The 21,826-nt window shown below is 38.8% G+C and overlaps 1 protein-coding gene and 1 non-coding gene across 2 annotated transcripts; both read left to right on the forward strand.

The window, feature by feature from the left end:
- The first annotated feature begins 3,252 nt into the window (after positions 1-3,252).
- Trnas-aga lies at positions 3,253-3,334 on the forward strand. Its single transcript has one exon. It is a non-coding gene; the product is annotated as a tRNA-Ser (tRNA).
- A 295-nt stretch (positions 3,335-3,629) lies between these two features.
- On the forward strand, positions 3,630-20,665 carry LOC117295929 (asparagine--tRNA ligase, cytoplasmic-like). Its single transcript, XM_033778731.1, has 20 exons — positions 3,630-3,751; positions 4,751-4,842; positions 6,413-6,478; positions 6,895-6,987; positions 7,252-7,341; positions 7,757-7,835; positions 8,541-8,611; positions 9,950-10,036; positions 11,170-11,256; positions 12,081-12,137; positions 12,480-12,520; positions 13,019-13,055; positions 14,925-15,002; positions 15,791-15,912; positions 16,312-16,447; positions 17,436-17,549; positions 17,916-17,963; positions 18,413-18,496; positions 19,397-19,528; positions 20,308-20,665. Exons 1-20 carry the CDS (start codon positions 3,652-3,654, stop codon positions 20,437-20,439), a joined length of 1,746 nt encoding a protein of 581 aa, XP_033634622.1. The 5' UTR covers positions 3,630-3,651; the 3' UTR covers positions 20,440-20,665.
- The last annotated feature ends 1,161 nt before the right edge of the window (positions 20,666-21,826 follow it).

Here is a 21,826-nt window from a genome sequence, read left to right on the forward strand (position 1 = left end):
CCGAGACACACTCCACAGAGTGTTTCTTTAATTGCTCTTATTTTGATGTAAATACTAAATGCATATGTACATTACTAATTCATCCTAGAGTATAATGTTCAAGACTATACAGCATTTATTGTCAGTATGTCCAAATAAAGACTACATTGGGACATTTTTTGCTACTATAAAAGTGACAATAAAATAATGTTGTCTTCGTAAACTTTGTGTGTCTTTCTACAACATTTGTTGTTTATTAATAATAACTGCATGTTAGCCAATATATTAAAAATCTATTATTAGTTACATTAACTCTATACAAAATATTATTTATATTAGAAAGACGCTAAAAAGTAAAAGTGCAGAATGCATTAAAATTGCAAAAGAATTAATCCTGCCCATCAACAAAATACAAAAATATTTATTTAAACAAAAAAGGGGGAAAAGGTGGCACAAACGTTTTGAAAGGGTCCCCTACTCCCTTGACAGTTTAGGATGAGTTTCATTTCCATTGGAACTTTCTAGAATTCTTACGTACTAGTATACATGTAAGCAGGCGAGAACATTTATCCACTCAAGTTAAAACATTCCTACCCTTCCTAACTATAAGATGCTCTATAAAATGGATACATTACTTCAGCCTGGAGCAAGTGCGGTTGGCGACTAGACTTGTCTAGAATAACCAGAAGCCATAATAGGGCACACAGAGATTGACTATATTGAACCATGCACTGGAGCATGTTCGACTATGCTCATTTGTTTGTTGTTTGAATGATCTTCCCATCAAGGGAACTCGGCAAACTCCCACACAGGGATATAAATACCAAGCTGGCAACAGCCGATCACTCTCAGAGTTAGCGTCTATGATTATAAATTACACAAATCAAGAAATTGTGATTCATTACCCAGAGACGACAATATTTATTCTAGTTGTTACTCATTGTGAAATCAGCGGTTAGCTGGGGGATTCGAACCCACAACCTTGTGATTGCAAGTCCTGCAGTCTAACCACTTTTGAGAGTGCGTCACAGTTTCTGGTCAAGTCTAGTCGCTCACCCGAACTTGCTCCTGCATGTCAAAAGTGCTACAATGGTGACAGTCAATGACAGCAGAGCTATGAAATTGGGCCCTGACGTTAATCTATTGTATTCCTTTTACAGCAATCAATCAATCAATCAATCAATCAATCATTGTGCATTTGTAGAGTGCAACCACTAGTCTCTTGCAGTAACACCAACAATCAATATACTTTTCCAATTGTCGATACCGTGGTTTCCTTTGAGTACTTCTGTTGGGTGCAAACTTGAAACCAGCTCAAGTTTAAAGCGGGTCATGGTGTTAAACAGGGCCCAATTTCATGGCTCTGCTTACCGCCGAATTCTGCGCTTACGATCACGATTCCCCGCTTACGTGCAAGCGAATTTCTGCGCTAGCCTTGTAAGCGTAGAATGCCTAGTAACGCGGAGTACGCACGCGCAGAACCCAAAATTCGCCATTTACCCGTGAAATACGCTTGCCGTAAGCACAGAATTCCCTGCTTCCGTAAGCGACGATTCTGTGCTTACGGTAAGCAGAGCCATGAAATTGGGCCCAGGTAACTTCATTGTGCTCAATAAACCCTATCGACTTTTCACTTTTAGTTTTACAAACTCATTGTTTCTTTGGTTGTTTCGCAGTAACAAACCAACTTGTCATACTTCGAGTAGTCACAACTAAATTTCCTTATATTTTTGTACAAAGAAAAATTTACTGGGACACGAACCAACGACCTCCAGGTTAACGTGTCCGCGCTCTACCAACAGAGCTATCTAGGCCTGTGCTGGCAGTTTCCCTATTTTTCCATATCTTTGTTGGGGGGGGGGGGGGTACAACCGTTTCCTGATTGATTGCTGTAAAAGGAATGCCACCAATAGTTTAACATCAGGGCCCAATTTCATAGCTCTGCTTAGCGGCTGATTTTGTGCTTACTGTGCAATTTCTATTTCATAGTGCTGCTAACCATAGGCACACGAAAAGGCATGCTAACCTTCCGGTGCTTACCACACAAAAATAAATGACATCACAATGTAAATCCACAGTAAACACATAATATGGCCGCCCAATTTTTCTGCTAACCTGTGAAATACACTAAGGCTTAAGCAAATGTTTCTGCCGTTAAGCAGCGCTATGAAATTGGGCCCTTGTCTCAAATGACAATGACATCAGTAATTTATTCATACCTTGCAAAATGTCATGTAAATGTTTTTATAACCTCTAAAGGAATTTTTCGCAGAAATCTAATTTAAAATGGTCAATGCTGGAAAGATTTGTCAATCTTATTCTAAATAAATAAAAAGTTTATTAAGTAAACCTGTTTTCAGTGTGTTTTAATTTTTTTTAAAGCAAGTTCATTGGCCCCAAACATTAAAAGATCTATTTTTTTTTAGTATATTTCAAAGAGTATCACCCGCTCTAACGAAAAAAGTTAAACTTTTACTTTTAATGGTCAGGAACCATGACAAAAATTTAAAACGTTTCTTTTAAAACACATTAGACGTTGGTCACGTGATATAACAAAAACTAATTCTGAGCACTTTATTTCCACTGCTACTAATAATTGGCAGACTTTTTCGAGCAATGGCTCAAATGAAAGCTTTTAACTTTCTCGACCCCCATCAAAATACCTATTGATTGAATTTTAAATCAATATTTTTTGGTCAAATCGGCCAAAAATCTGACGCTGCTCAAAAGCCTTTCGCGGCGACCCGTCAGCACGAGAAATCACAATGGATCTGAATGAATATCCTCGTGAAAAAACAGCAGAAATGAGATGAACAAACATTAAACGAAATTCGTGAGATTATTATTAATAAAAGTGAGCTCCATATGATGGTATAACATCATTTTTATTTATCGCAATTATCTACAAAATCACGCCGCACGGAAATTCTCCGTATCGGCATACAATGTACGTTGTACGGTACGAGTTGACCTGGGTACGAGTTGACCTGGGTACGAGTTGACTTAGGTACGAGTTGACTTAGGTACGAGTTGACTTGGTTACAATATTTTGGGTACGAGTTGACTTGGGTACGAGTTGACTTGGGTACGAGTTAACCCGTTTCGTTTTTTCATGAAGGGTATATTTTGACTGGACCTCCCCATTTTACCTTTTGGGGAGGTCCCAATCTGTTTCCATAGCTTAGTCGTGTGCAGCCTGTATTTTTATCATATAAAAATATTACGTTTTTTAAGTTTAAGGTTTATAAAATATAAACTTACATTTCATGTCATGTAGTCGTGGCCGAGCGGTTAAGGCGATAGACTAGAAATCTATTGGGGTCTCCCCGCGCAGGTTCGAATCCTGCCGACTACGCCATATTTTTTTTTCTTACTTTTTTTAATATTTTTTTTTAATGAGTGCTTTAAACGCGTTCTTCAGAAAACCAGAATTATGACACAAATTTCAAAGTTTTCATCATACTTTTAGGCTTGGAGGTCCACTCCAAGTCCAACAAGAAGATGATGCAACGGCTTATACATTAAGTTTTTTTTCTGAACTCCTACTGCACTTTAGGGCTTTAGGCCTACTGTCGAATGGCACACACAACATACCTAATCGCAAGTGCAATATAAAATTAAACTCTCCACTGACATGAACTACTTGTTCAATACTGTACATGTGTATGTGCCATGTTGCGGTCTGCTGTTCATTTGGGTAGAAAACGAGGTGTGGTATTTAACAGTCTGTTCACTAAATATCTCTCTACTTCACAGCAAATGGCTGATTTAGGTGAGTAAATATCAAGTTTACATTAATGTTTTATGTACAATGTGCATAGTAATTTAAATCATCAGGTAAAACACTGTTGAACAGGACACGCCGCGTGGATGATGGATAGTTAGTTAGGCTGCCCCTCCACAAGACACTCATTCATACCATGGAGTTGGAGGTAGAATTCTACCTCCATGTTCATACCAGGCGCCATCTTTCTGTGGAACCACCTAGTGACCTACCAGACACTGTTGTGACAGCTCCATCACTGGACTAGTTCTAGCCCCATAAATCGGTCCAATCCACTCCGTATCCTTGGCCCCAGCGACACTGATATCAAAACCTTTCGCTTCTAGAAAAAACATCTGCAGTGTTCTGCATCATGAAACTTACCGATCTAATGCTTCAGAAGTTGCAGATAGCACTACACTTGGTTTTGGAGTTGTTCAAATAGGTATCACAGATTTTGAGTAAAAATCAAGTGAATTTTGCGTGTGAATTTTCTCAACTAGTGCTCTTTTACCGCTAATGCCGATAAGCCGATCGTCCCCCGACCGTGCGCAGATTTTTTTTCCCAGGACAATCGTGTAGAACCATCTGCACACGTTCGTCCTGGGAAGAAAAGATACCCAATCCGCGCTTCATGTACAAATATACGGACATGCGTCTGGGAACTATTCTTCGTAGTTCCCAGACGCGTGTCCATATGTTTGTACACAAAGCACGGATTGGGGAACCATTCTTTGTAGTTCCCAGACGCATGTCCATATGTTTGTACACGAGGTGCGGATTGGGTATCTTTTCTTTCCAGGACGAACGTGTGCAGATAATTCTACACGTTTGTCCTGGGAACAAAATCTGCGCACTTTCGGGGGACAATCGGCATATCGCGGCATTAGCGGTAAAAGAATTGAAAGAAGATAGTATGGATTCGACATCATTGTTGAGTTTTTCTCTTTTTATAATTATGTAAAAACTTTCAATGATATTTGTATTTTATGCTATTATATTTGATAGGAGCCAAGATGGAGAGGTTGTACATTTCAGACAAAGGAAGCGATGAAGCTGGAATTGGATCAGAGCAAAAACCGCTCAAGTCACTTCTAAAGGTATGCCATAATTATTTATATTTTCTTACGGAACAAAAGTGGGTCTTATGTTTCAAACTTAGCTTTGCTTACCTTGTAGAAACAAATAATGATTGCTTTGAGACATCCCCGGGTGTTTAAAGCCACTTGTTATACAATTGTTATTACTACTTATTGATCATAAATTTCTTCTGTTTTGGTATTTAAAACAGAAGAAATGTTCTGACTGAAAGAAAAAGCTGGTGCCATCCTATGAATCATTATGTTTGACTGAATAATGCAACATCAAATTGGTAATCGGTAAAAATGAACTGATGCATTGTTTAGGTCACTTCTTTATTTGAGCAGAATATAAACAATTGGGTTTTCGGTGAACAATTGTTATTTGAATGTATTTGGCAATGTGCATGCAGGCATGTAATTTCATCTTTGAATGGGCAAAGGGCACTTTCATCGTAAAATGTTAAGTCTATGGGAAAGTCTTACTAGGGCACCAGGCCAAGATCAGGGGCAATGAAGGGCACCAGGCCAAGATCAGGGGCAATGAAGGCCAAGATCAGGGGCAATGAAGGCCAAGATCAGGGGTAATGAAGGGCACCAGGCCAAGATCAGGGGCAATGAAGGGCACCAGGCCAAGAACAGGGGCAATGAAGGCCAAGAACAGGGGCAATGAAGGCCAAGAACAGGGGCAATGAAGGCCAAGAACAGGGGCAATGAAGGCCAAGAACAGGGGCAATGAAGGCCAAGAACAGGGGCAATGAAGGCCAAGATCAGGGGCAATGAAGGGCACCAGGCCAAGATCAGGGGCAATGAAGGGCACCAGGCCAAGATCAGGGGCAATGAAGGGCACCAGGCCAAGATCAGGGGCAATGAAGGCCAAGATCAGGGGCAATGAAGGCCAAGATCAGGGGCAATGAAGGCCAAGATCAGGGGCAATGAAGGCCAAGATCAGGGGCAATGAAGGCCAAGATCAGGGGCAATGAAGGGCACCAGGCCAAGATCAGGGGCAATGAAGGGCACCAGGCCAAGATCAGGGGCAATGAAGGCCATGGCCTCCAAGGCCTCCTTGTGATTTTAGGCCAAAGAGTTATATATAAGAACTAGAGGGCGCACTGGCCTATATACGCGCCCCGGCATGCGCGCAGGCGGCCATTTTCTAAGTTGACAAAACAGCCATCTCACAGCGTGTGTTTGTGCGGCCATTTTGTAAGTTGAACAAACAGCATCGCGTTAGCATTCAACAAAAAACTCAAACTTGTATTTTATATTCAACACGCAGACAGAATGGCGCGCTTGTCTTGCGGTCCCATCGCGTTTGTGCAAGCAGTATCACCAGTGCGCCCTCTAGTTCTTATATAACTCAATGTTTTAGGCATACCACGGCCATAACCCCTAGAAATTTAAGGTTGAAATCGGTGATGTTCTTTTAAGAGTCATTAACATTCTGAAATCTTTCCTACCCAAAAGATGTCATGAAACATTTAATTTTATATTCCGTCTCTCAGAAAAAATACATTTATTGTATATAAAAAATAGATTAACTAACCATCTTGACTATCGTTTGTTGTTGATTTTAATTTTTTATCTCCAGGCAATGCAAGTTGCTGGTAAAGAGCCCTTTCCGATGTTTATGTGTGACTCCAAGGTCGAAGGTCAGGTGAGGTCAATAACAAAGTATCTTGAAGTTTAAGCCTTAACAGTCTTTTTCTTAAAGACACACAGTGGCTGTTGCACTTCTTCTGGTTTGGTTAAAGTTTGCAAGCAGTTTCATGGTGTGTCATGGCTGAGCGGTTAAGAGTGTCAAACTTAAGCTCGTAAGCTCGTGTTTCTGATCAGCAGAGTGTGGATTCGCAACTCTGGCTTGACACTTGCTCTCGTAAGCAAATCCCCTTTTATTTTTTACAGGGAAACAAAACATTACACTGCAAATCAACTGCCACCAGGGGCGAGTTACCCCAAATAAAAAAAAGTCTTGAAGGGAACTTCTCGCAGTGCAAGATCTAGGCAGGTATCGGAGAGAATAGGTTTTAGTGTAGTATGGTGACGGTGGATATGTTTGTTTTTCAATCTTAGACATGGGAGGAAGTTTCTAATGCCCAGCGTAAGAAGGTTTCCAAGATATTCACACGAGAGCAGAAGAAGAACGAAGAGAAGGAAAAGAAAGAGGTATGTGTCTTTTATGTAGAATAAGTTTCTTGATGGGCCATTGCAAATCCAGCAGAGTTGATTGGCACTTTCCTGGCAAGTGAGGGCGCACAACATAGTGGTTAAAAAAAGCCGCGTTGGATACATGCAGTGTATTCAGACGACCAAGAACTGTTGGGTCAAATCTAGGCTTTGTCCTGTTTGTCCTGAAACGAAATTTTTTTTAGGGCATGTTGAATGTTTAATCAACTTTAATAACAGAGGTTTTATTTTGGATTTGTTTAGGCAGAGGATCAAGAAAGGAGAGAGAAGAATCTGGAAGAAGCTAAAAAGATCAAGTTGTCTGAAGATCCTGACCTTCCAAAGGCATCTAAGGTTAGTTTCTCATTTCCTGTTGATCGTAATAGCCTTATGAGTTTAAAGAAGTCCTACTTAAATTTTGGAGTTGACTATTGAACACTACACAATTCATTTGTGAACGTGCGGTGCAGGCTTGCTTTCTCTTTTGTAATAATAATAATAACTAGTTATAAAGTGCTTTTACAGGGAGATCATGGTGCTGAACAAGAATAGAATATGCATCATCGACCGCCATATTTGATGTAAAACAATTGAAAAGTGACTCTCGGCCAATGGTAGCTCTTCACGCGTGCACAATTCATCAAATATTGCGGCCGATGACGCCTATTGCAACCCAACTATAGTTTTTGATTGTGTTCCGCTTAATCTCTTCTCGGTTGGATGTCTATGCAAAGTGTGATAATAATCCCCTGATCATCTTTATATCCAGATTCTGGTTAAAGATGGAACAGCACATCGTGATCAACGAGTCAAAATACAAGGCTGGGTCCATCGTCTTCGTAGGCAAGGTACAGGTTAAATAAAAGTTGCCTTCATCCTTAATGAACTTATCACATGAAATTTTTTGGGGGGTTGAAGTTGAACTATTTTTTATACTGCTGTTTCAAAGACTTACTATTTTATAAGAACGATTTTAATACCTACATAAAGCTGACATCTTTATTTGTAGGGAACTGTCAATTTAGTTTCAATCCAATTGCTTGAATCAAACTGTTCTGATTTGTGACTTCTCTAATCAATAGTAAAACCTTTGAACTCTGGTAAACATTGGAACACCTAAAGGCTGCTGTGGATTTGTCGACCTACTGTATTGATGCACTTTGGAAGTGCCAGGGCTCAATTTCATAGAGCTGCTTAAGCACAAAAAGTAGCTGAGCATAACAAAATTGCATTTACCGGAATAAAGGCACCAGGCAAACTACCAAGGTACAAATTGTGACTGGTATCCTCTCCTGCTCATTTCTGCTTAGCAGAACATTGTTAAGCTATTTTGGGTTCTCCGTCCAACAAGCTTGCTTAATCTATTAACTTTTTTTCTCATGTAACATTATATTTTGTTAATTAAAATGATTGAGCGGAAATAAGTTGAACTATTAACTATGAACTATATTTGCTGCTTAAGCAGTTCTATGAAATTCACCCAAGTAGAGGGAAGTTGATGTAGTTGTCGTTGAACCTTGGTTGATAAAGTTTTGTCTTCTCTTTCTTTCAAGGCAAGAACCTCATGTTTATTGTCCTTAGAGATGGAACAGGTCTCATCCAGTGTGTACTGAATGACAAACTGGTATGTATCATTTCCATCTGTTAAATTTCCATCTATTTCATCATTAATAATAATAATAATAATAATAATAATAATAATAATAATAATAATAATAATAATAATAATAATAATAATAATAATAATAATAATAATAATAATAATAATAATAATAATAATAATAATAATAATAATAATAATAATAATAATAATAATAATAATAATAATAATAATAATAATAATAATAATAATAATAATAATAATAATAATAATAATAATAATAATAATAATAATAATAATAATAATAATAATAATAATAATAATAATAATAATAATAATAATAATAATAATAATAATAATAATAATAATAATAATAATAATAATAACGAGGTCTTATAGAGCGCACAAATCCACAAAAGTGCTCAGGGCGCTATAACAGAGAAAATTCTAACAAAAATAACAAAGAACAGATTAAATACAAAAGAAAGGATCTATTGACCTGAGGTGTGTTTTGAGAGATGTGAATAGAAATGGATGTTTTGATGTAAAGAGGTAGTTGAGTCCAGAGATGTGGTGCTGCAACAGAAAAAAGATCTGTCCCCCCAGGTACGATGAGACTTGATATCTTAAAGAAGATATCTGTTTGCAGAGCGAAGGTTGCGAGATGGTTTGTAGATGTTGAGCATGTCTTGGATGTAAGCAGGTGCTTGCCCATTTAGAGATTTGAAAACAATGAGCAATGATCTTGTGCTTTCCAAAATGGCTAAATTTAAAAGTAATTTCCCTGGTCGGAGAGACATGCATGGACATGGCTTACAAATGAATACATTTATACCCTGCAACACCCTAACCTGTTACATACTACACGACTGACATTGGTTACTTTAGCATGCAGTAATTGGGGAAATCGTGTTTACCTCATTTGCGATGTTGATTTCAAACTTTTCTGAAAAGCTAATAACCTTTCCAGACGTGGCAGAGATAGTTTGTAGCAAAAAAAAAGAATATATACATTTAAAAATAAAAAACTCAAATTATTATGTGTTAAAGACACTGGACACTATTGGTAATTGTCAAAGACCAGTCTTTTCACTTTGTGTATCTCGACATATGCATAAATAGCAAACCTGTGAAAATTTGAGCTCAATTGGTCATCGAAGTTGCGTGATAACTATGAAAGAAAAAACACCCTTGTCACACAAAGTTGGATGTTTTCAGATGCTTGATTTTGAGACCTCAAGTTCTAAATCTGAGGTCTAGAAATCAAATTCTAGAAATCAAATTCGTAGGACCATGTGTGTATATTGTGTGATCAAATCTGGGTATCAATGGGTATAAGTAGCTTTATTATCTTGTCTACAGTGCCACACATATGAGGCCCTTACACTCTACACTGAGAGCACAGTAGCATTGTATGGAGTCATCAAGGTTCTACCTGAGGGCAAAGAGGTAAGTCAAAAGATGTTGGAGAAGATAATCGTAAAGACCCATTGCATATGATGTCACACTCTCAAAAAGGAGGCAGATCATCTGACACTAGCTGTCTGTGTGCGTAAAAACGTGCGCAAGACCTTGGCGTACCTGTAGCGTTTCGCGTTAAACAAGGGGGAGCTAGTGATTTCTTACACAAAACAGATTGAGCCTCCACACAAGGTGTGCGTAATTTTGGGTGTGGACTCTTTTGTGCATGTTTTTATATGATTTTGACACCCAAAATGACACCCAGGATAGGCACATGTACATACTCTGCGCGTATTACAAGGGGTCTATAGTAATGATAATTATGGAGTCTTGTATAGTCTTGGTATTTGCCAACAAGGGGCTCTAGGCGCTCGTCATGTTGCAAGAACAGTTCAAAATAACAAAAAAAGGAACAAAAGTATGTATGTTGAAAACCTCTGTTCAACACAATAAGAATGGTTTTGTTGATGGCACTATATGGTGCTCAAACTCATCCTGTTGCTTACAGTGGAAGTTTGTGCTTACAGCGCGCCATTATCACAGCAGTTCAGTGGTAAACAGCCTGGTTATGCCGGTTCACACTTCATGCGAATGTAAATGTGACGCAACTTTTTATTTCACAAATGTGCAACAAACAATTCAAAAGAGTTGGGCACAGCTCAACTATTCTTGAAACATTCGCAGCGAAAAACATAGTTATGATGTGAAATTCACTTTGCACTTCATGCACGATCCATTCGCAGTAAGTTGGAACTATACCTTTTGTTGTTTTACTATGGCTATGCTGTCAATGTCATGCAGCTGTTATGAAGGAAATGCCCCGACAGTTCAAACAGCCCAAATATAGTTAGGACAAGTGAATAGATACAAGTTGGGATAATTACTCCACTTAAACATGGCAAATGTCTGCCGTAGTTGAACAATGGACAATATGGTTTGGGGGAAAGTCTTTTTTCTAGAAAAAGTTTTAAAAATATGAAGAATTTATTGCAAGTTTTAAATCTTGTTGTCCTTTCCTTTTAATTCGTCAAAAAGCACTGACATATTTGTGCAAACATCTGACTTAAAATAACCATCTGTCATTATTTTCATTGCCGATTTTGTTTCTTAACTCTGACTAGGCCCCTGGAGGTCATGAGCTGTCATGTGACTACTGGGAGCTGATTGGTTCGTCACCAGCAGGTGGTGCAGACAGCCTGATCAATGAGGTAAGAAATTGGTGGGGCCCAAAGGAATATGTTAGTCTTATCTATAGACCGATCCATGTGCGCAATGCGCTACACCCTGCCATGGCTGCGCTACACCCTGCAATGCGCTACACCCTGCAATGCGCTACACCCTGCAATGCGCTACACCCTGCCATGGCTGCGCTACACCCTGCAATGCGCTACACCCAGCAATGCGCTACACCCAGCAATGCGCTACACCCTGCAATGCGCTACACCCTGCAATGCGCTACACCCTGCCATGGCTGCGCTACACCCTGCAATGCGCTACACCCTGCCATGGCTGCGCTACACCCTGCAATGCACTACACCCTGCCATGGCTGCGCCACCATCCCTGACATAACAATGTAAAGAACATTGACAATAAATATTTATTACTAGTTTTTAGTATTCACTTTCTGTTTAGTTTCATAGTCGAATTTCAAAAACACACATCATTCAAAGATTGCTGGAAGCTAAGTTGATAAATGTGATCAGAAAATACTTCTCTGTAGAGTTTTTTTTTTTTGAGAAAAATTACATCTGAGTTGACAATTAAGATTTTGAACCGAAGTTCATGAAATGTTTAACGGAGGAAAAAATGCTCTCAAGCTGGATGATCGCTGAACAGAATATTTCTTGGCGATGCTCTATTCAATTTTCAGTTTTCAGTTATCTCAATCTTATCGGGGTCTTGAATGCTGAAGTGTTCTTAGTAGTCACAAGTTTGGAAAAGTGAAGCTTTTGCCGATTTTAATCTTTTATTTGAGTTATTTTTAAATAGCCTTTAGTTATTTTGATTTGTTAATGTTATTTCTTGATGTAGAACTCTCTAATTGATGTTCAGCTGGACCAACGTCACATGATGATGCGAGGAGAAAAGGTGAGAGACTGAGTGGTACATAGGGTGATAGACCAAGGGGAAGAAGTATGGCCCTAGACCCAGGGGAGATGTATTGATGTGTGGCATGGGGAGTCGCCCCCCCCCCCCCCCCCAATGTCAGACTCAAGACCCAAGTCTGGGACCCACAACACTGGCACCGAGTCCCAAGTCTGGGACCCACAACACTGGCACCGAGTGACAGAATGTTGTTTCCCAGTCCACCATTGATAACTAAATTTACTCTCAACTCCACCCAATGGGAATTTTTTTTTATATCAAATTGGAATTTGAGTCGGCTGTATTTGTATGTTTATGTCTTTCTTGCTTTTGATGGTATTTCAGCTCACAAAGATCATGAAAGTCAGATCGAGGCTTACACAGTGGTAAGTTTAAATGAACTTTATGTTTTTCATCTTACCCTGCACCTAAATCATTTATAATTTACCCAGTCGGTTTGCCTTGTGGTTTATTATTTGATATCTGAATTAAAAAGTCCCATCCCCTTAAGGTGCTCCCTTGGCTGCTGCTTCCCAGGTTGTATCGTAAACTTACGTGTGATCCCTTGCTACACAGCAGCGTACGATTATATGGCTTCGACTGGAGCGTCCTTTCTGATTTTAATTTGTTCATGTTCTGAGATATTTGGAAGTTCATGTAAAAGACCTTGCCAGTCTTTGAAGATTTGTTTAACCAATTTGCTCCCACGCATATTGTATCAATGTGTAAAGGAAACAAACTTGCGCACTTTAATGGGTAACTAGTTTCAAATACGCGCAATACTTGCGGTTTGGGTCCTAGAGGGATACGTCTTTGTTCTTTAATAAACTGACAACTTTGATGTTTATCTGTTTGATTATTTTAGTTGTTGTTTCTGTTTTCAGTTTTAGGGAACATTACTTCAGCAAAGGATACAATGAGGTATGTACCAGATATGTGTAGTGGACTATTTTAAAGCCATTGGGCACTTTCTGAACAGAACAAAAATTTAAAGTTCACAGATTTACAAATAACTTACAGGGTTTACAGAAGGTCATGGTGAAAGACTTCCCTTGAAATATTATTTATATGAAATGCTTTACTTTTTGAGAAAACATTAAAATAATGATCAATTCTCGATATGGAGAATAACGGATTTATTTTAAACACATGTATTGACACGGCGAAATGTGCGGAAACGAGGGTCGGTTTTCCCGTTATTTTCTCCCGACTCCGATGACTCCAATTTGTTATTTTAGATATAAGTTGTGATACAGGAAGTGTGGGCCTTTGGACAATACTTTTTACCAATGTTGTGCGAAGTTGTGATACACGAAGTGTGGGCCTTTGGACAATACTGTTTACCAATGTTGTGCGAAGTTGTGATACACGAAGTGTGGGCCTTTGGACAATACTGTTTACCAATGTTGTGAAGTGTGGGCCTTTGGACAATACTGTTTACCAATGTTGTGCGAAGTTGTGATACACGAAGTGTGGGCCTTTGGACAATACTGTTTACCAATGTTGTGCGAAGTTGTGATACACGAAGTGTGGGCCTTTGGACAATACTGTTTACCAATGTTGTGAAGTGTGGGCCTTTGGACAATACTGTTTACCAATGTTGTGAAGTGTGGGCCTTTGGACAATACTGTTTACCAATGTTGTGAAGTGTGGGCCTTTGGACAATACTGTTTACCAATGTTGTGAAGTGTGGGCCTTTGGACAATACTGTTTACCAATGTTGTGAAGTGTTGGCCTTTGGACAATACTGTTTACCAATGTTGTGGTACACAAAGTGTGGGCCTTTGGACAATACTGTTTACCAATGTTGTGGTACACAAAGTGTGGGCCTTTGGACAATACTGTTTACCAATGTTGTGAAGTGTGGGCCTTTGGACAATACTGTTTACCAATGTTGTGAAGTGTGGGCCTTTGGACAATACTGTTTACCAATGTTGTGCGATTGCTTTAAGGTACACTGTCCTCACATTTACTTTTCAAAATTCAACGTGAGTATGCATTTGAGTAAGCCCTATACAGGACTCTTCCTCTGTGCTGTACATACACAGATACAGAGTCGTAGATATAAGAGTTCTTTTCTGGGGCGGAGATTTTTCAAACTGTTTATAACAGTGCTCTTTATAACTGGCCAGTAATATTATAAGCGGACAGCAAAAACAAAGAATCACATAGCAGAAATGAGATTCAGCAGCCGATTTCACGATCATTTATGCAACTTACGCCATAAACGTTGCGCAAGTGGACTTATGCAGTTGCGTAAAGTTTCGTGAAATCGGCTGCAGGACTTTTTACTTTTTATAACACTACAGTGGTTCGTGAGACTTCTCAGTTCTGAAAAGAACTGTCCTGCTTTTAACTATTACCAGGGCGGATGGTATAGAAATTAGACTGGACTACTACTTTAGCTTATAGGATCGTAATTAACTTTACTGCCGCGGAGTCAGTTCTGAAATAAAGCAAGACAGTTCCCTAAGAACAACTCTACCTGGCAAGTAGATACACACATGGTGTTACCGCAAACCAAATATACATTGATACCTCACCATGCAATGCCTCAAATCCTATATACTACAGTGGTTTTTATGAAGTTTGTTTTTATAAACAAGATGAATTTGATGATGCTTTTATTATACTTTGTGCTGGCTAATGTCGTTTCTTCATTCATTTTCATTCAATTCACTTTATTATCCACAAACAAGAAAACTATTTAGGCCTTTATATCAGTAAGTTAAAACTACAAAAATTACAATTTGTTAAAATTTAGCCCTGACTGTTTTTTCTTTACTTCAGATTTGTCCACCAACCATGGTACAGACCCAATGTGAAGGAGGATCCACTCTCTTCAAATTTGACTTCTTTGGAGAGCAAGTAAGATGTCTTGATATTTATTACTCATGCAACTTTCATTGCCTAGTACCCTGTTAGTTCAATAACAGCTCTAATTCTTCACCCCCAAACAAAGATATTGACAAAATAGGGAGACCACCAATGTACGGCCAGTTGGATGAGCGCCGGCACGGTAATCCGGAGGTCATTGGTTCAAATCACACTCTAGTCAACTCTTTGTTCAACCCCCAAAATCAGCTCTAATTCTTTATACAAAAAGAAAGGACCAGACTTCCCTTCACAGTCTTGAGCATTTGGACTTCTTCAAATGTGGGCCCAATTTCATAAAGCAGAGATTACTACGTGACAAATTTCTTTGCTAAGCAAGACTTGTATGTGCTTAGCAGGTTCTTGTGCTATCAGGCTTTATGAAATGTGTAGACCATGCAGCCTCGTCATTGGGGGCTAAATTCACCAATGTGAATTGAAGCTTGCTGGGGGCTGGGATTTCACATGGACATGTCTAGGCCAAGAGGCAACACAGTACAACAGAGTTTAGGATTTGAGTGTACTGCTTAATGCAACCAACTGCAACAACTTTGACCATTTGACGCATTTGATTGTGTTTGGCAGGGATTTGGAATACTAGGGTGGATTTCACAAAGAGTTAAGACTAGTCTTATATTGAGTTAGGACAAGTCAGTCCTAGCTTAGCACTAGCCTTAAGTTTTTTATAACTTCTTGAACTAAGCCTAAGTTGGGACTAATTTTGTTAAATCGACCCCTGTACATGTGTCTGAACTTTGCCCCTTTTTGTCACTGATCTTTAGGCATATCTTACCCAGTCATCTCAGCTGTATTTGGAGACCGCTTTGCCGTCACTAGGGGATGTATTTTGCGTCTCGCAGTCTTACCGTGCCGAAATGTCTCGCACTAGACGTCATCTGGCCGAGTAAGTCAAAAGTTTTCATATATTAGAATTCTTGTGGTATTCGCTACCTTTTTTTTTTCACCTTTAGCATGTTAATATTTCCATAGTACAAGCAAACTGACTGATATATGTTTGTCCAAACTGATTGATATATTTAAGTTATTTGCCAAATAAAATCTACCATTTTGGTTTAACCTTTAACAGGTCAACATTTCTGTGGTTCTTTATCAATGTTTGAAAAGACTGAGCGTCATATTTAAGTTGTTTGCCAAATCCAAACTGCCATTTTGGTTTGACCTTTAACTGGTACACATTTTCATGGTCCTTCATCTATGTTTGAACAAACTGACTTGTAACAATCCAAACTGCCAATTTGATTTGACTTTTAACTGGTTAACTTTTCCATGTTTCTTCATTCAGGTATACCCATATCGAAGGGGAGTGCCCTTTCATAACGTTTGATGATCTACTTAACAGTCTAGAGGACCTTATATGCGATGTGGTTGACAGGGCGTTAGCATCACCCATTGGACCCCTTATCATGGAATTCAACCCAGTAAGACCTCTGTTTCTGCCGGTCCAGGGTCTTGTTTCAATAGACATTTTTAAAGGCGCCCTCTATAATATTTACGAGACGGTGAAATTAAACAAACAAACAGTGTCATCAGATGTTTTGGATGTTGACAAATTTTCCCCAAAACGGTATCGAATAAAATGGCAATTACACCCTTTTACATCGGGTTAGAGACTCCCCACTCAAATAAGGACTCTGTTGTTTTGGAACTCCTTGCCTGGTGCATGTTTCCCTTCATCCTATGACCTGTCATCTTTTAAGAGGAATATCAATTCCTACGTTTCTATGTTTTCTTCCATGTAGCCCTTAACCTAGAGTGGCTTTTAGCCTTGTTTTGGACGAACTTGCATACAAAAATATGTTTTTGAGATATCACCAAATATTTGGAGCAGGAAGAACAATCCCTGATAGAAATACACAATCAGATGCTCAGATTCAAATTTTAGTTTATTAAATTGATATTTTTGCATCACCACATTACATGTACTTTGAAGTGAAATGTTTCTCAAAATGCTCTCTGTTGTAGGCTTCTAACCAGTATTTTTGTATTGCCATTAATTTTAAGAGTGATTACCAAATGCAAACTCTTTAAAGGCAGTGGATACTATTGGTAATTACTCAAAATAATTATCAGCATCAAACCTCACTTGGTAGCGAGTAATGGGGAGAGGTTGATAGTACAAAACATTATGACAAACGACTTTCTCTGAAGTGACGTAGTTTTCAGGAAAGAAGTAGTTTTCCACGAATTTGATTTTGAGACCTCAAGTTTAGAATTTGAGGTCTCGAAATCAAGCATATAAAAGCACACAACTTCGTGTGACAAGGGTGTGTTTTTCTTTCATAGTTATCTCTCAACTCCGACGACCAATGTACATGTTGATATACACCAATTGAGAAGACTGGTCTTTGACAATTACCAATAATGTTGACTGTCTTTGAAGAGTGTTTTATCTTTGCTGTTTGACAGAATTTCAAGCCACCAAAGCGGCCTTTCCGTCGTATGGACTACAGTGAAGCAATCGTTTACCTAAAGGAACATGACATTAGGAAAGATGACGGTAGTTTCTACGAGTTTGGGGAGGTGAGAACCTAAATTCTTTGCTTCAAATCCGAGTCTAGCATTTATCAAAATGTTTTCTGACTGTAGGGATAAAATATAGTGAAAAACTTATTACACATTTTGCATCAATTTGAAAAAAGAAAGAATAAAACGCTCACTGATTGATAAACTCCAAACCGAAAATTTGTTTTATTTATTTATCATCAAATATGACATTTCAGACAGAGACATTTCAAGGAACAGTATGTTTTCTACTATCATTACTAGACTGAAGATTTCTGTGATCTTAGAAAAGTTTTTTTCTTACCAATTCTGTAATGTTCCTTTAACATACTATAGGCCTGTGCTCTTGTGTATTGTAACAAGTTTGATTTTGTTTTGGATTAGGATATCCCAGAAGCCCCTGAACGGAAGATGACGGACCAGATCAATGAGGTTTGTTGAGAATTAAACATTATTCCAACTCTGGTTGCCTGCATTAATTAACTACAGACTGTCGCATAGAACATAAAACACCTAACTATGGCAAATCCATAGATTTATTATTTTTTATTATATTTTTAATGACAGATTGCATAACATCACATGGCCAGACTAGACAGCCTCTTCAAGGTGAAGGGCTACACTTATTGATTTGGGCTATCAACCCCAATAAACTGCCACCAGGGACATATTGCCACCTACTCCTGGGGATGAAACAGGGTTACCCCCTTCACAGTCCATAAAGATGTAGGCATGGGTATTATCCACTAGAAGCCTGGCTGGTAGAGCAGAATGCACCACAAAAGCAAATTATGTCAGCCCATTTTGCAGTGTGATCCAGCCTTGGTCATCATTTCATTATTTGTTGAGTATTTTATTGATGTAATATTTGTTTATTTCAGCCAATATTGTTGTGCCGATTCCCTGCTGAGATCAAATCCTTCTACATGCAAAGATGTCCAGAAGATAGGAGACTCACTGAATCTGTAAGTTTTGTTTAGGAGTCGTGTCAAAATTGATCGAGAACAGGTAGAAAACACGCTCCTCCCGTCAGACTGTATCTCTATTGTTTCACTTACTGAAAGACACTTAGTTCTCGGATGCACTAAAGACATGCTCTGCGCCAATGCACCCAGAGCTGAGTGCTAGGTGGTTTGACTGACTGACTGATTTAATGGAGTAGAAACAAAACTTGAGGTTTTGGGGCGATTTGGAATGTTTGGGGATCACTTCTTCTTCTCGTGTCCATGCTGCTCGATTGCTATCCCTCCAGTAGTTGGCACACTGAAGGGCAGTGTCGGTGGCCTCAGCCAGGTCATCAGTAGTGGTTGCTGATGGCAGTAGGGGGCAGGTAAGGAGATGATCCATGGTCTGCCGCTCTCCGCATTCACAGGTGTTGGTACCTACACTAAGATGTGTAGTGTACATGAGTTGATCATAGTGAGCTTTGTAGAGACCCTCGGCTTGTTTTTCAGTGGATTGCGATCAAAGTCTCTGCGTTTAAAAAAACAAAACAAGTATAACCCAATGCACTGTGAACTTCTCCCATGGTTTCCCCTCATAGCCTCTTTCCAAGATTTGTCTATAGGGTGGTGTGATGCAACAGAAACCAACAAAAACAAACATCACTCAAAATCACAATGGATGATATAGACCTTATTTATTGACGCCATCTACCCGCCATCCTAGAGGTTAAACGATGACAAAACAATCAAAACGCACTGATGGTTATGTGTCGCGCACAGGTTTGGGCAATGCATGGCTGCTTGTTGACCTCTAGGTGAGGTCGCCCAACTCAGATGATATCATGTGCCTAAGGTCTATTGAATAGTAAGACATGGTGTCCATTGAATTGACCTCTGACCTCTCTCTCTATATATCTACAGGTGGATGTCTTGATGCCCAATGTTGGTGAAATGGTTGGTGGATCAATGAGGATCTATGATTATGAAGAGTTGATCGCAGCTTACAAGTCAGCAAAGATAGATCCCTCTCCATACTATTGGTATACTGATCAGGTAAGGCCCATTCTCAACCTCTCAGTGTTTCATTACATTATTCATTTCATTTGTGGAGCCAAGGAGTCTTAGAAAGTAAACTTAATCATAGGCATGCAAGTCCTTAGCTTTCCTATCGTCTGTATTGATTGCTTGTACTGAAGCTAGGTGTGTAGACTGTATCGAATCCCCCTTTGTTGCTATGAAAGTGGTTATATTGTAGGGCGAATTGTATGCGTGAGTAAAAGTTTACAACAATGAAGCATGCAAGACGCAGCGTTCCCGGCACGTACACGCAAACACCAACGCACACAGACGCCATGTTGTAGGGCAGGTTTTTGAATGGTGACCTCATATTCAATACGGTCTATTGGGGACTTTTCTGGTTACCCCTGCATCCCATTATACAACAAGCAATTAACACTACAGAGCCAGACTTTTACTTTTTTTTCTTTCTTTTTTTTTGATCCGCGGAAGAGTGGCATGCCTGTAATCACTATACAAGCTAAGAACCCCATGGAGATAAGACAAAGAAGGAAGATTTCAGTTTTAGATTTGGGAGGAAAACTCCTGAGAAATAGTCCAGTGATAGGGTACTTTTCATAACTTGTTGGTTTTCTTGTCTGATCAGAAGATGATTAGAGCATACTGATCGAAACAACGAGTTGAAACCAGCGGTTCTTTTCAGAACCACCCCAACTCGTAAGATATAGTCATTACATGGTGATACCGCAAACCTTTCCATATCGTATTTCCACCATGCAAAGTTTCAAATCCTACTTATCTGATTATGTTTACAGAGGAAGTATGGTACATGCCCACATGGTGGCTACGGTCTAGGCTTGGAACGATTCTTAACATGGATTCTGGATCGACAACACATCCGAGATGTTTGCTTCTACCCTCGCTTCATTGAACGCTGTACTCCATGAGTCTTCAATATGAACTTCTTATCAAAGTGTAAAAGTAAAAGTAATCGAAAAGAAGATTGCCTGCTGATTCAAGTTTAAAGTATTAAGAACTTTCAGGATTTGTTTGACGGATTAGTAAAGCCACTGAACACGTTCGGTAATTGTAAAAAGCGAAATAAAATTTGTTTCATTTGGTTTATCCCAACATGTGCATAAAAATAACAAATCTGTGAAAACTTAGGCTCAATTGTTTATCGAAGTTGCAAGAACATAAAAAAGGAAAAAAAAACACATTGTTGCACAAATGTGTGTGCTTTCAGAAACCTGAGAAAGACTTCATGTGCTTAAATTCAAATATTTAAGTGAGAAATCAACATTTTCTGTAAACAATTTACTTCAGAGGGAGTTGTTTCTCACAATGTTTTATATTAATAACAGCTCTTCGTTGATGTCAGTTTTTTGCTAATCAGATTTGTTAGTAATTGCCAAGCGTGTCCAGTGCCTTTAAATGTGTTTGTACACCATTGAAGGACTTGCTCTAAAAGGTTTTTTTTTTTGCCAATTCATAAATACCTTTTCAATTTTCTTTTGTTCTGCCTTTTGAAAAATAATAACAACTTACACATGACTTCAATATCAAGTAGCCTGAAACGTCTATTGAATCTTTCACCATGCTTATTACATGTACATGTAAAGTTGTCTACTTTTCCCCCAAGGAAAAATAATCATGCCTGATAAACAGTTAGAAGTGTTTAAACATGACTTGACCTTATCAAGTTAAAAGAGGGCGCTATCAGGTAATTGCATTGCAAGCAGCATGCATATTTCACAATTTAAGTTGGTAGGTCACATATAGTTGGCCTGCAAGACAAGTTTGAAACTTGTGTGTGACAGTTTGAAACTTAAGGAAAGGAGTTACTCAGCACTCAACAGATGCAGAGATTCTCTGCACTTTGATTACTTTAGTCCATCAAAATTTCAATGGACAAATGGTGACCAGTGTCCAACAACATCATGAACTGTATATTTGCGACTCTGCTTTCAGAAACTTCATGTGGATTTAGTTATCTTGATATTGTTTCTTAATCCAGATAAATAACAGTCTCAGAAAAAGTATTTTAATTAGTCTGTAATGCAACACTTACAAAGTGGATGGACATTGTTACGGTTTTCAACTATGTAGTTTTCTTAATATGAAGCATTATAAATGTGCATCGTAGCTCTCTTATATAATAAATACATGATGCATACATGATGTGTGCTTTAGAAGTAATCTTAGTGCCTTGCAATGTCTTGTTTAGATTGGGGGCTTATGGCCCACAAGTCACGGGACAGCACACAAAGTTAAACAGAATTTGAACTTAATGGACAAATAAGTAGAAACTGTGAAATGGTCTGCTTGCATCAG

Source organism: Asterias rubens, chromosome 10 (assembly GCF_902459465.1).
Source record: "Asterias rubens chromosome 10, eAstRub1.3, whole genome shotgun sequence".
Lineage (NCBI taxonomy): Eukaryota > Metazoa > Echinodermata > Asteroidea > Forcipulatida > Asteriidae > Asterias > Asterias rubens.

Coding starts and splice junctions, on each gene's coding strand:
- LOC117295929 (XM_033778731.1), top strand. CDS start 3,652: ATGTTGCGGTCTGCTGTTCATTTGGGTAGAAAACGAGGTGTGGTATTT. Junction 3,752..4,750: donor ACAGCAAATGGCTGATTTAG/GTGAGTAAATAT, acceptor TATATTTGATAG/GAGCCAAGATGGAGAGGTTG. Junction 16,448..17,435: donor TTATCATGGAATTCAACCCA/GTAAGACCTCTG, acceptor GCTGTTTGACAG/AATTTCAAGCCACCAAAGCG.